Source organism: Saccopteryx bilineata, chromosome 3 (assembly GCF_036850765.1).
Source record: "Saccopteryx bilineata isolate mSacBil1 chromosome 3, mSacBil1_pri_phased_curated, whole genome shotgun sequence".
Taxonomy (NCBI): Eukaryota; Metazoa; Chordata; class Mammalia; order Chiroptera; family Emballonuridae; genus Saccopteryx; species Saccopteryx bilineata.
Genome location: NC_089492.1, coordinates 90,173,079 through 90,188,018, shown reverse-complemented (window position 1 = coordinate 90,188,018; position 14,940 = coordinate 90,173,079). Strand labels below are relative to the sequence as shown.

The following is a 14,940-nucleotide window of genomic DNA, read 5'->3' as shown; positions in this document are numbered from 1 at the left end:
TGTTGAAAAAAAACACTATTAAGTTTCAACAGTACACTGAATCCCCAGTATTTGAAAAACTGTTTCATCAGAAAATGACCACTGCCCTGGCCGGTTGGCTCAGCGGTAGAGCGTCGGCCTAGCGTGCGGAGGACCCGGGTTCGATTCCCGGCCAGGGCACACAGGAGAAGCGCCCATTTGCTTCTCCACCCCTCCGCCGCGCTTTCCTCTCTGTCTCTCTCTTCCCCTCCCGCAGCCAAGGCTCCATTGGAGCAAAGATGGCCCGGGCGCTGGGGATGGCTCTGTGGCCTCTGCCCCAGGCGCTAGAGTGGCTCTGGTCGCAACATGGCGACGCCCAGGATGGGCAGAGCATCGCCCCCTGGTGGGCAGAGCTTCGCCCCTGGTGGGCGTGCCGGGTGGATCCCGGTCGGGCGCATGCGGGAGTCTGTCTGACTGTCTCTCCCTGTTTCCAGCTTCAGAAAAATGAAAAGGAAAAAAAAAAAAAAAAAAAAAAAAGAAAATGACCACTAAATCAAATATGGAAACAGACACATACACAATCTCTGATTAGTATCTTCTGATCGCAGTACTAAAGTATTTGAAATATAGTCTAGTATAGAAAAAAAGTAGTCTAGCAAGTTTATTATTACAAACTGAATTATTCCATATAAAGACAAGAAAGGGCAAGTAAAAAGGAAACAGACTAGTAAACCTAATGGGACAAGCTACATATATGTAAAATATTGTAACAAAACTTGAACTGAAATACAGCTCTAAAAACTGGTACTTTTTTTTTTTTTTTTTTTGACAGAGACAAAGAATCAGAAAGGAACAGAAAGGGAGAAAGATGAGAAGCATCAATTCTTCGTTGCGGCACCTTAGTTGTTCACTGATTGCTTTCTCATATGTGCCTTGAGGGGGAGGGATGATTCAGCAGACTGAGTGACCCCTTGCTCAAGCTGGAGAGCCTTGCTCAAACCAGATGAACCCGCGCTCAAGCCTGCGACCTCAGGGTTTTGAACCTGGGTCCTCCACATCCCAGTCTGACGCTCTATCCACTGTGCCACCGTCTGGTCAGACTGGTATTATTATTTTTGATCACTTACTTTAATTAGCATTTACTATGTCTAAATTTATTAAATATTTTAAAAGATTAAAAATAATCAGCCCCTAATATAGACAGAAGATTCTCGAAAACCTAAGATTTGATCTCTCTGAGAAGATAGAATACAATAAATAATAATAACTCAACAGGAAAAATATTAAGTCATCTCTTCACAAAGACTATTCTAGGAAATGACACCAAATATGAAGATAAACTGTTAGGAAAAAAAGGTCCATAATTAATCCTTAATTCAAGAAAAAAATTCCAGTGATTCTAATATTAGCGTGTCTCCAGATGACTAACTAAAAATCTGAATAAAACATTCAAATATATGATATTCTGATTTAATTTTAGTTAACATAGTCAGAGAAACTTCAAGACACTAAGGAATAATCACTCTTTAGATTCTTCATGTCACTGACTTCAATGTATTTCAAAGTTTAGTTGAATTCTAAAAGCAAGCTATATGTAAAACCTACATGTAAGTATTAGCTATCTACGATTCTTTGGCAGGGGTAAAATGGTAGTAAGTCGTCTCCACTGTACTCAATTCTTTAAATTAGTAAGTATGCTTATCTAAACTCATTTTTTTATAACTTCCTTCTGTCCCATTCTCCTGTGTTTTTGTCACATTAATCCCTACAAATACACTAGCCTCTTTCCCTACATAAAACTATGACTATTTCCCTTGACTATTCCTCTTTCTGCACAATGTCTTAGTCAACAAAATATGTATTCAGATTGCATTTTAGTACCCATAATGCTGCTACTATAGTTATACAGTATATGGGTAATTTATATCCCAAATAAAGTAAGAATTTTAGGAGTAATACATTGCTTTTATTGAATTACCCTAAGCAGCTACTACTATGTCATAAATACAGAAGTTAAATAGCAAAAATAAATACATATCCAAAGAGAATACTTTTAAAAAAACATACCTGAAGAATACTGCCTATTTTCTGAAAGAAAATAGTTGTGCAGCATTAACTCAGTTACTTTTTAACAATTTATTTTTCTTTTCATACACAAGACAAGACATAGAAAACAGACAGTTGATGAAAGAATTTTTTAAAAAAACAACTCACATAAAGGCATACAACACAGAAGCACAGAGCCAGGATACATAAAATAAGTTTTTGAAAAACATTTTTTTAAAGGTGTTTTTTTTTATAATCATTTTTACCTGATGATAAAATCCAGCTTGAGCCATGGGATCCGGCTGTGCCCATCTATAGCCTACATGAGGCCATGAAGTAAATGTCTCCCGTCTGTTAGCTTCACTATACATTAACGATCTAAAAGTAAACATAATTTATGTAATCAAAATTAGGCATCAAGTGATAATGACACTTCTATTTCACACTAAAAAATTTTTGCTTAATTATCAACAGGAACTAGTAACAGTATAATGACCACATTTAAACTTGTATTTTAAACTAAAAATGATCACTTTAAGGAATTTCTCTTAAACAGGGAAGGGGAAAAGAAACCTGATTGATGGCCACAAATGATAAACAATTCCAGTGGCAGATAACCGATGTTGCATAATTACCAAGGAGAGAATACCACATCTGGAAATGAAGAAGCACACAGTAGCATGCTATCATCATGTGCCAAGTGGATAATAAGTTGGCATAATAAGTGGATAAAACCACAACCAAAGAAACAGTAGTTTTATCTCAACCACATTGAGAAAGTATTTTCTAATTTAATATGTTTTAAGTAGTAAGCAGTTTTTGTTTCCTCCAGAGAAATCAGTTTCCAGGAAAGTTGTACTCTCCACAGAATTATCAAAACAGGAAATCTTTATATGTTATCATATTAAAATATATGAGCTTACTGAGCATGAACCTGTAACAGAGTGTTATAGCATTTTTTTTTTACAGAATCATACAAAAATTAGAAAAAGTCCAAAAGTTTTAAGAAAAAACTGGTAGGCAAAGCTCACTCTTCCTAATACAAATGTATAACTGGTAACAGGAAGGAAAAAAAGATAAAGTGGTAAAGGTCATCACGAGACCAGAAAAATATTTTTCTTTAAATTCTACCTTAAATTAGTACATAATTTCCTATAATATTGTTAGTGATCTTAGGTTTAACTCATGGTTGTGTTCTGGTCTGAAAAACACAATGCCTATGGTTTAAAAAAGCTTTATCCTTTACAAGCAATAGATGTCTTTAAGACCTGTATCAGTCTTAGAAAACTGTCCCCAAACAGAACAACAATACCATCAAAGTGAACCTAATTCAAACCTCCAGCTGACCTAGGTTCATCAAGGTCCTCATAAGGATCCTAGATCCATTTTTTTTTTAAGATTTTTTTTTATTCATTTTAGAGAAGGGGGGGTAGCAGGAAGCATCAACTCCCATATGTGCCTTGACCAGGCAAGCCCAGGGTTTTGAACCGGCAACCTGGAGACCTCAGCATTCTAGGTTGACCCTTTATCCATTGTGCCACCACAGGTCAGGCCTAGATTCATTTTTACTGAAACAAACACACAGTCTACATCAAAGATAATATTCTGAGACATTTTAACACCTCCAAAAATACTGAATATCCTATCCCATCAATTCATTTCCTAAAATATTTACCACAGCTTGCACTGATTTCTTTAGAAACCCTGCTACTGTTCACAATGAAAATAGTTCTGAGGGGCTGTTTTATAATTTCAAGACAGACATAGCTCTCAGCCAAGAAACATTTGTTCTAAGTATAGATTCCCCCCTCTCCAGACATATTCCAAATATTTTAAGGATAATCACAGCACATGTCATCGGAAAGTTATTCGTATTAAAAATGACAGTTTCTACATTTTGCCCAAAATATAGAGATAGCAATGTTACTATGGAATACAAAAAAATCTTTGCAAATTTTAATACAAGCTATAAAGTTATTTATATAATAAAATCACTTTAAAAAGGCAATTGATTAGGTAAAGTCTCAGTTTACCATGAGATAAACTAACAAATATTGCAAATATAAGAGCCGTAATTTATAAAAGTTAAAAGTTAATTCATTCAGTAATGCCTTTGCTAACATCAGCATGTACTATTATAAATGTACTTCAGAAAAAAGCACAGGAAGTTATAATTTACACCAATGAAAATGTGAAACATAAAATGCTCCATGTGAAGGCAAATTAAACTTAATCAGAATTTTTAAATTTAATATTTCAGTATAACAGTTTTAAACTTCACTGCTTTTAATAAGAATCTGATGTGTTATTTCAAATAACACATCTTTAAGTTTTTAAAGGAATGCATTAATGGCTTTTTAATTAGTTTTACATAAAACAGAACCTCAATAAATCTCTATTTTTAAAAATGATGGTTGAGATATGATTTTTGTAATACTTTAAATCCAAAGCAGGGAGCATAAAATTCTTAATTCAAAACTGTGCTAATTAAATTTTTAACTTTTTTTATTATTTTAAGTAAAAAATAATATATGGCTCTTTTTTTAATTTTTAATTAATTTTAATGGGGTAACATTGATCAATCAGGGTACACAGGTTCAGAGAAAACATCTCCAGGTTATTTTGACATTTGATTATGTTGCATACCCATCATCCAAAGTCAAACTGTCTTCCGTCACCTTCTAACTTTGTGCCCCTCCCCTTGACCCATCCCTTCCCAATATATGGCTCTTACACTTCGATTCTGGCACCATTTTTTAATTTATCAAAATGTATCTCAAAGGTCACAGAACTTCAATGAGAAAAGAAATTCTTATATAGTGAATAATTATAATATTTTAAGTTGATTCAAATATTTATTAAGCAAGTAGGAAGTAAAAATTTTCAAAACATAGTTTTAAATACCTTCCAGGGACTAAAACAAATAATGTTTCGAGTAGTTACTTCGCTTCAGTATTTTGATGGAAATAACCATTGAAATTGTTTTCAAAAACATCCTAAAATTTATTTTTTAATCATCAAATTTAGTTACTCTTGGTTAATTAAAAAACTAATGCATTCAATCTTAGAATTAAATCTCTTTATAAGTAAGGTTATACCTGTCCACAGAACGGCCTGGCCCCACTCCAAGTTCTGGACGTGCACTAGGTAAGAGGTAAGACAATCTGTCCATCACTGAGGACGCCACAGGTAAGGCAGCAACATTTTGATTTAATTTCTTGAGTTCATTCACAATGGCACTGGCAATGGACTTTAACACATGATGAGGAAGATGAAATGTAACTGTGGCCCACTGAAAGAAAATGGGCTGTATAAGCAAAGGAAAATGTACGCAACAGTTTTAACCAAAAACATAACATATACATTCTAAAATAAGGAACTATTTATCAGTCTCAAGTCAGTTTACTCCATTAATTCATCAGTTAAAGCAGAAACTTGCAATTCTGTAAAAAATAAAATCTCAACTAAACTCTACCTGAAAAAAAGGCAATTTAGAACAAGATAATAGCACAGCTTCTCACATATCCCAACCATAAGTAAGGATAACTGAAATCACCTATAATATTTAATATTTCTCCAGCACATATTCAATGTTAAACACAAACTAGGCACTCAAATATCGCCCCTCGTAAGAACATAGTAGTACGTACAATTTATCACGACTGAGGTAGATAAGAAATATTTTGGTTTAGCAGATTCTAATATACCATATTTACTGTTACTGTCACCACAATACAGCAAAACTAAAAAGCATGTATCTTGTAGTCACAGAAACTTAGATTCCACATTCATATTCATCATCAGCTATGGTACCCAGGTTAAATTAATTTCAGTTTCCTGCTCATGTGAAATGGAAAATATTAAATACCTATTCATATAATATTCTCATGAGAATTCAAATAAGGATTGGTGCAATGTTTAACAGAGTAGGCATTCAATAAATAATTACTTTAAAAGTTAGACTGCATCGCCTGACCTGTGGTGGCGCAGTGGATAAAGCGTCGACCTGGAAATGCTGAGGTCGCCGGTTCAAAACCCTGGGCTTGCCTGGTCAAGGCACATATGGGAGTTGATGCTTCCAGCTCCTCCCCCCCTTCTCTCTCTCTCTTTCTCTCCTCTCTCTCTCTCTTTCTCTGTCTCTCCCTCTCCTCTCTAAAATGAATAAATAAAAAATAAATTTAAAAAAAAAAAGACTGCATCGTTACTCTCTTCCTTTGGGAGAGTAAGAGGGAGAAAACGCAGTCTGAGTGGTAAATAAATTTAAAAAAATTTAAAAAGTTAGACTGCAAAAATGATAAGTATTATTCTCCTAGAAGTCTAAAGTAATTTCATCTTTATATCCTTCCCTGCTCACCTATGAAAGGTTTCTACTGTCTAGTATAATCTAAGCAGCCTACTTAAATTATTACTTTATAAGACTGAAAAAACTTGTGTCCAGAAATATGACTTGAACTACTAAACAACAAAGAACAAAGAAGAACAAAGAGAGAATGAAAGCCTCTTTGTTTCAAGACCTACCCTGTTCACCTATCCAGAGCCCCTAGGTTGAAAGGGAAGCTGAATCCCCCTGAGAAAGAACCCTATAACAATGCCTCCACTGTACATTGCAAATCATACTCTAAGCCTTTCCCAAAGGTACCTGTGGGCATTTACTACAGTCACTGTGCAGAGAGGATAGAAAATACTATGATCTTTCAGACATTGTAGGACAGTAGCAACGAACTGACCTAAAACATCACAGGGGTCCACTAGTGAAAATAGGGACTTATATGGTTAAGTGATTTAATAGTTTTAGCTCAAAGCTATCTTAGTGAGTTCTGTGTGTCCCCAGACCTATCCTGTAGATATTTTTCCAGTTCCCAAATGCATAATTAAGAGATATAGAACAATGAGAAAAATTCCTGCACTGTTAATTTTTGTCTCTGAGCCTCTCTGAGAACTATTAAAGCAAGAAAGGCCAAGTGGAAGCCCCTAGAACTTTCATTCCCTAAGGCTATTATAAGATACCTGAAAGATATAAGGATATTCAAATTATCTCACCTCCATTCAACTTGCCTGTTTAGCTTATGCTGAAAGTAAATGGATCTTGAAGAATACGGATTGTAAACTATCAGGTGGTAGTAACTTGAACTACAGCTGCTGTTCAAGATGATGGGTTATCTTTATAGAAGAATATCAACAAATCCCTTGATATCTGGTACACAATTATGTACATTTCTGTCAAATACTTTTTTCCCTCTATTATTTTTAAGGACCAACCAGAAGTAACTGCTTTTATCTGGCTATAACTATAAATCTTCACAGTCTTACCCTGGGTCTAATTTCATGCTCTTTACCATAATCTAGTCCAGTGGTTTTCAACTTTTTTAATTGATGTTTTTTATATAAATAGAAAGGAATGGGGAGGGAGGAAGGGGGGGGAGAGAGAGGGAGAGAGGGAGAGGGAGAGGGAGAGGGAGGGAGAGAGAGAGAGAGAGAGAGAGAGAGAGAGAGAGATAGGAACATAACCCGTTCCTGTATGTGCCCTGACCGGGGATCGAACCAGCAACCTTTATGCTTCAGAATAATGCTCTAACCAACTAAGCTATCCCATCAGGGCATCAACCTTCTTACATTTGGGGACTGATGACCTAGCTGGACGAAAAGGAAACACATAACAATAAAATTTTACCTTACTGAGCCTAATAGTGCAACATGGTACAAGCTATTGCTTGATATTTGAAGTCCACATGTACCATGCATTGAATACTACATAAATCTGTCTGAATACTTTTTGTCTTTTGTGCATGATTTGTGAATGCTCTACATGGGGCAAAAGGTTGTTTGAACAAGGCTACAAGTTACAAAGATATCTAAGACAACCTCAATAGTATTTTCATGCAATATACAGGCTGATAAGTGGCAATCACCCTGAGCATAAGCAAATTCAACTAAAATCACTGGGTCTATAATCTTCACATACTATCAGGGTGCTTAACTCTTTTGCAAACCGGCATGAAATTTCTGGCAGTCCAGCACTGGTTGAAAAACACTGATCTAGTCTGTAGAAACTGTGATCAAACTAACATCCTGCAGATCACCACATTGGTCTACTACATTGATAACATCACACTAATTGGTCCAGATGAAGAGGAGGTGGAAAGGAATTTAAATGTCTTAGTAATTAACATGCAAGCTAAGGAGAATCAATAATCCCCAGAAAACCTCAGGGTCCTGCAACGTCTGAAATTTCTGCAGGTCCAATGGCCTGGGCTTGTCAAGATATTTCCTCCAAGTTGCAAGAAAGTTGATACGACTTATAAAAGCAAATACTAAAAATGAGGCACAATGCTTCATGGGTCTAACTGAATTTTTGATCCAATATTCATCATATTTGAGTGTGTTGCTCTAACTTAATTATCAAATAATATTACATAAGGTACAGAACAAGAAGTTCTGCACCAGACCCAGCATGAACTGCAAGAGCTCTACCGCTTATAGCTTTTGAATATATTCAGTAACAATACAGGGGTCTGTGGCAAGTAAAGATGCTATAAGGAGTCCCCGGCAATCTGAACTGGAACGATCACAAGGCAGAATAGTAGACTAAAGCATGTCTCTTCTGTAAATACTTGCTCTACTCTCAAGAAACAGCTCTTGGCTTCTTAGCAGTCCCTAATAAAAATTAAGACCTATTCATCAGACAAATGTGTGAGCAATCAGTGCTATCCATCATGAAGTAGGTATTCTCTGACACATTAACCACAGCATTGGGCACAAGGGGTTTATAAGACATTACTCTTGAGAAAGCCAAAGGCTAGTTTAGGACAAGCTGAATAAGCAAGCAAAGCAACTCAGATTTCTACAATACCTACTCTTATCCATCATAGTGCCACCACTTCATTCTACACTAAATTCCTTATGATGAGATAACTGAGGAAGAAAAGCTCTGGCTCGGATTTACAGATGGTTCTTCATGTTACGCTGGTACCACCCCAAAAAAGTGGGGTACCAAAGTGGACAGCAGCAACACCACAGCCCCAATCAGGAGAGTGATGAAGGTAAGTTTTCTCAGTGGGCAGAACTTCAATCAGTACAAGTGGATGTTCACTTTCTCTAAATTGAGAGTTAGTCAAAAATAATGATCCTCACCTGACCAGGCAGTGGTGCAGTGCATAGAGCGTCGGACTGGGATGTCGAGGACCCAGGTTCGAGACCCCGGGGTCACCAGCTTGAGCACGGGCTCATCTGGTTTGAGCAAAAGCTCACTAGCTTGGACCCAAGGTCGCTGGCTCCAGCACGGGGACACTCGGTCTGCTGAAGGCCCGTGGTCAAGGCACATATGAGAGAGCAATCAATGAACAACTAAGGTGTCGCAACGTGCAACAAAAAACTAATGATTGATGCTTCTCAGCTCTCCATTCCTGTCTGTCTGTCCCTGTCTATTCCTCTCTCTGACACCGTAAAAAAATTAATAATAAAATAATGATCCTCAAAAAATAAAGACCCTCATTGATTAACAAACAATAGCTAATGTTTTTTGTTTGTTTTTTATATTTTTCGGAAGTTAGAAGCAAGGAGGCAGTCAGACTCCGGCATGAAACTGACCGGGATCCACCCGGCACGCCCACTAGGAGGCGATGCTCCGCCCATCTGGGGCATTGCTCCATTGCAACCAGAGCCATTCTAGCATCTGAGGCGGAGGCCATGGAGCCATCCTCAGCGCCTGGACCAACTTTGCACCAATGGAGCCTTGGCTGCAGGAGGGGAAGAGAGAGACAGAGAGGAAGGAGAGGGGGAGGGGTGGAGAAGCAGATGGGCGCTTCTCCTGTGTGCCCTGGCTAGGAATCGAACCCGGGACTTCCACATGCAGGGCCGACACTCTGAGCCAACCAGCAAGGGCCCAGTTGCTAATGTTTTGGTTGGATGGTAAGGAATTTAGGAAGATCAGGATTGGAAGATAATGTTTACAAGGATGCCCAGGGTAAAGGTCTATGGCTAGACCTATCAGTATAAACACAGAGTGTGAAAGTATTTGTGAAATACATAAATCCTCATCAAAAGATAACCAATCCAGCCTGGCGTGCAGGAGTCCCAGGTTCGATTCCTGGCCAGGGCACACAGGAAAAGTGCCCATCTGCTTCTCCACCCCTCCCCCTCTCCTTCCTCTCTGTCTCTCTCTTCCCCTCCCGCAGCCAAGGCTCCATTGGAGCAAAGTTGGCCTGGGCACTGAGGATGGCTCTATGACCTCTGCCTCAGGTGCTAAAATGGCTCTGGTTGCAACAGAGCAAGGCCTCAGATGGGCAGAGCATCGCCCCCTGGTGGGCATGTCAGGTGGATCCTGGTCAGGCGCATGCGGGAGTCTGTCTGACTACCTCCCCATTTCCAACTTCAGAAAAATACAATAAATAAATAAAAAAAGATAACCAATCCAAAGGAAATGGACAAATTGTACACACTGTCACTCACTCTCTCTCCAGTCACTTCAGTGCCTGCTTAATGGATCCATAAGCAAAATGCCATCACTAAAGTCATGGGAAAGGTAGGTACAGGCCTAACAACATGAACATCTCCTCAACAAGATTAACCAGGCGATTAACCAGGCTACAGCTATGGGTGATTGCCTAATCTGCACATACCAAAGCTGAACCCCCAATATGACACCATTTTCCTGGGGGAACAGCCAGCTACCTGATTGCTAGTTAATTATACTGGGTTCCTTCCATCAAGGACTGGGCAGTAATTTGTCTTCATTATAATACATATATACTCCGGATATTTACCTGTCCTGCCCACAATGCGTCTGCCAGATTACATCACTGCCTGTGGACTAACAGAATGGCTTGTATGCCATGATGGTCTTTCACATAACTCTTTGCTTCTGATCAAGAGCACTTCAAAGGGGAAAAAATGCAGCAATGGGCTTTTCCCCATAAAACTGACTGGTCTAACAGTGGTATCATACAGAAGAAGCTAGCCTGACAAAAAAAATGTGTAATGCCCAACTAATGACTCATTTTCAGTACTAACTGGGAGAGATGCCTGAAGGGTTAATGTTCTACCTTACAGGATTATGCTCTGAATCAACCAAAAATATTACATGAAACCTCTCAAGCAGGGTCAGCATTACACTTAATAATCCATCTCCAAACTTTGTTTTGAGCTTTATGCTCTAGAGGCCTTATAAGCCAAGGAAAGAAAACTCCACCAGAGTGCAACAACAGTTCCACTGAGTTACGTGTTGACACTGCTACCCAGCATCAGGCAAAAAAGGTTATTTTACTAGCTGGTATGATTAAAACAGACAAACAAGGCCTGACCTGTGGTGGTGCAGTGGGTAAAGTGTCGACCTAGAATGCTAAGGTCGCTGGTTCAAAACACCTGGCTTGCTTAGTCAAGGCAAATACAAGAGTTGATGCTTTCTGCTCCTCCCCCCACTTCACTCTCTCTGTCTCCTCCCTCTAAAATGAATAAAGTCTTTAAAAAAGTAACTTTAAAAAAAAAGCCTGACCAGGCGATGGCGTAGCGGATATAGCGTAGGACTGGGATGCCGAGGACCCAGATTTGAGACCCCAAAGTCGCCAGCTTGAGCACGGGCTCATCTGATTTGAGCAAAGGCTCACCAGCTTGGACCCAAGGTCGCTGGCTCGAGCAAGGGGCCACTCGGTCTGCTGAAGGTCCATAGTCAAGGCACATATGAGAAAGCAATCAATAAACAACTAAAGTGTCGCAATGTGCAAAGAAAAACTAAAGATTGATGCTTCTCATCTCACTGTTTCTGTCTGTCTGTCCCTGTCTATCCCTCTCTCTGACTCTATCTCTGGGGGGGAAAAAAAAGCCTGACCAGGCAGTGGCGCAGTGGATAGAGTGTAGGACTGGGACGTGGAGGACCCAGGTTCAAGACCCTGAGGTTGCCAGCTTGAGCGCAGGCTCATCTGATTTGAGCAAGGCTCACCAGCTTGAGCCCAAGGTCGCTGGCTCAAGCAAAGGGCCACTCTGTCTGCTGTAGCCCCCCGGTCAAGGCACATATGAGAAATCAATCAATGAACAACTAAGGAGCTGCAACGAAGAATTGATGTTTCTCATCTCTCTAGCTTCCTGTCTATCTGTTCCTATCTGTCCCTCTCTCTGACTCTGTCACCAAAAAAATAAACAAACAAACAAAAAAAAAACAGATGAACAAGGGAAATTAAGTTGGTGCTAACTAATAAGGACCTGGAGAACTTAAACAGAATCCAGGAGATTTCTCTAGGATGCCTCTAAGTCGTTTTATTTCCAATAGCAAAGACGAATAAATTACAACTTAAACACAGCACCACTGAGGATTTGGAGCCTCAAGAATGAGGACTTAGGTCACTCAATCATGCAAAGACACCTGGCCAGTTGAGGGGCTAGCTCAAGAAAAGGGGAATATAGAATAGGTAGTAAAAGAAGGAGGTTATAAATGTCAAGTATATCTTCTTCACATTGAAAATTGAGGAATAGAGCAGCTATGTATATTTTCTTCCCTTATGATAGATGAATAAATAGATGAATAGATGGATGAATGGAAATTTAGATAAATACAGGCACAAAGATTCACACAATATAAAGACATTACTTTATTAAAATTTTTATTTAGCCCTGGCCGGTTGGCTCAGCGGTAGAGCGTCGGCCTGGCGTGTGGGGGACCCGGGTTCGATTCCCGGCCAGGGCACATAGGAGAAGCGCCCATTTGCTTCTCCACCCACCCCTTCCTTCCTCTCTGTCTCTCTCTTCCCCTCCTGCAGCTGAGGCTCCATTGGAGCAAAGATGGCCCGGGCGCTGGGGATGGCTCCTTGGCCTCTGCCCCAGGCACTAGAGTGGCTCTGGTCACGGCAGAGCGACGCCCCAGAGGGCATCGCCCCCTGGTGGGCAGAGCTTCGCCCCTGGTGGGCGTGCCAGGTGGATCCCAGTGGGGCGCATGCGGGAGTCTGTCTGACTGTCTCTCCCCATTTCCAGCTTTCGAAAAATACAAAAAAAAAAAAAAAAAAAAAATTTTTAATTTAGCCTGTCCAGGCATAGGCACAGTGGATAGAGCATTGAACTGGGATGTGGAGGACCCAGGTTCGAGACCCCAAGGTCGCCAGCTTGAGCACGGGCTCATTTGTTTTGAGCAAAGCTCACCAGCTTGGACCCAAGGTCGCTGGCTCGAGCAAGGGGTTACTCGGTCTGCTGAAGACCCACGGTCAAGGCATATATGAGAAAGCAATCAATGAACAACTAAGGTGTCGCAATGAAAAACTAATGATTGATGCTTCTCATCTCTCTCCGTTCCTGTCTGTCTGTCCCTATCTATCCCTCTCTCTGACTCTGTAAAAAAGAAAAAAAATTATTTATAGTTAATTTAGTCTTTAGGTAGCAGATTCTGTTACCTGAAAGAGTCGAGACTAAATTTTAGGAGTAGTTAATATTACCTAGGGAAGGATAATATAAATATATCTTTTGGAAGTTCATTTCTCTCCTTTCTGGGGATAGGGAGGGAGATTAATTTGTAAAAAGGAACAGTGCCTCTTGTTAAGTAAAAGCATAATATTTTTGTTGTATGAAAGTTCAGATACCCATAGATAGTGTGTATGTGGATGCTTAGTAAGCACGGGGTGGGCTATGCCCATTACTAAACTACTGTCTCTAAGCTCCAAACCTACCCTTTACTTCTCTTCTCTGTCACGTTGGGGCTGGGACTCTACAAACTATATTCCCTCTTTGCCAACCAGTTTCCTGGCTGTTGGGCTCTGGCAAAAGGAACACAGGGTGGAAACTGCAAAACATACTAAGGGGAGAAAAACTTGCTCCTTGCTATCACTTGTCATTGTTGTTAGTGTTGTTCCAACAAAACACCTGGTGGCAGCAGTTGATTCTTGTGGCAGTTTCCTGTCTTGTTTCCTTAGCGTTCCCAGAACCCATCTCCTAGAGTTCCCTCAGAGGTACTAACATCAGCCAAGTAGCAGCTCTTTTCAGTTATGAGTTTCAGTTCCACATGCTCCAAGCTCCACAGGTACCAGCTGGGCAGCACCTCCTGTTCAGAAATCTGAGACCCAGAGCCACAAGGCCCTTTCCCTAAGTTTGTAGGGTCTGAGGAACCTAAGCTCATCTGGGTGAGCGCTGCTTCCTGTAGCTACTATCAGTGTCACCCCAGCGTTTCTTTTTCACTTTTCTAGTTTTCAAACGTGTTAAATCAATTCCTTATAATAAATTCTCTGTTGAAATGCAGAGTATGGTTTGTGTTACTAAATAAAATGTTCTATCAATGGGATATGGGTAAATAAAATCATCATAAATTTACAGAATAAAATTCAGTATAAATATCAGAAAAAACACAGACACTCTATGAGAATTTATATGTAAAGATGTTAAAAATACATCCTACTTGAAAAAAAAAACAAGGACAAGCTATATGCTATAGTTGGAATATCTGTGTTGCCCCTGATTCTCCAAATTCATCTGTTGAGATTTTAACCCCCAAAGATGATGGTATTAATAGGTAGGGTCTTTTGGAGACACTTAAATCACGAGGTAAATAACTTCATGAATGAAATTAGTGTCTTTACAAAAAAATGCTCCAGAGATATCCTTTGCCCTTTCTGCCCTGTGAGCACACAGTGAGAGGTACCAGCTATGAACCAGGAAGGACTTCACCAGAAGGCAACCGCACTGACTTCTTTATCTTGGATGTCCCTGCCTCCAACTGTGAGCAATAATTTTCTGTTGTTTATAAGCTACCCAATCAGTGGTATTCTGTTATTGTAGCCCATACAGACTAAGACACTAGCCTGACTTGTGGTGGCGCAGTGGATAAAGCGTTGAACTGGAAATGCTGAGGTTGCCGGTTCGAAACCCTGGGCTTGCCTGGTCAAGGCACATATGGGAGTTGATGCTTCCAGCTCCTCCCCCCTTCTCTCTCTCTGTCTCTCCTCTCTCTCTCTTTGTTTCTCTCCC

At 39.7% G+C, this 14,940-nt stretch overlaps 1 protein-coding gene across 10 annotated transcripts in view; it reads right to left on the bottom strand.

The window, feature by feature from the left end:
* Positions 1 to 14,940, bottom strand: part of BIRC6 (baculoviral IAP repeat containing 6) — a 247,818-nt gene that overhangs the window by 194,190 nt on the left and 38,688 nt on the right. For all 10 annotated transcript variants that reach the window (XR_010730270.1, XM_066266863.1, XM_066266865.1 and 7 more), the window contains exons 4-5: positions 5,103 to 5,296; positions 2,271 to 2,382 (exon numbers count right to left, since the gene is read on the bottom strand). Coding sequence is in view for 9 of the 10 variants with exons in the window: in XM_066266863.1 (XP_066122960.1) it covers positions 2,271 to 2,382; positions 5,103 to 5,296 (306 nt within the window). In the remaining variant the exon portion in view is untranslated. The remainder of the gene's footprint in view (positions 1 to 2,270; positions 2,383 to 5,102; positions 5,297 to 14,940) is intronic.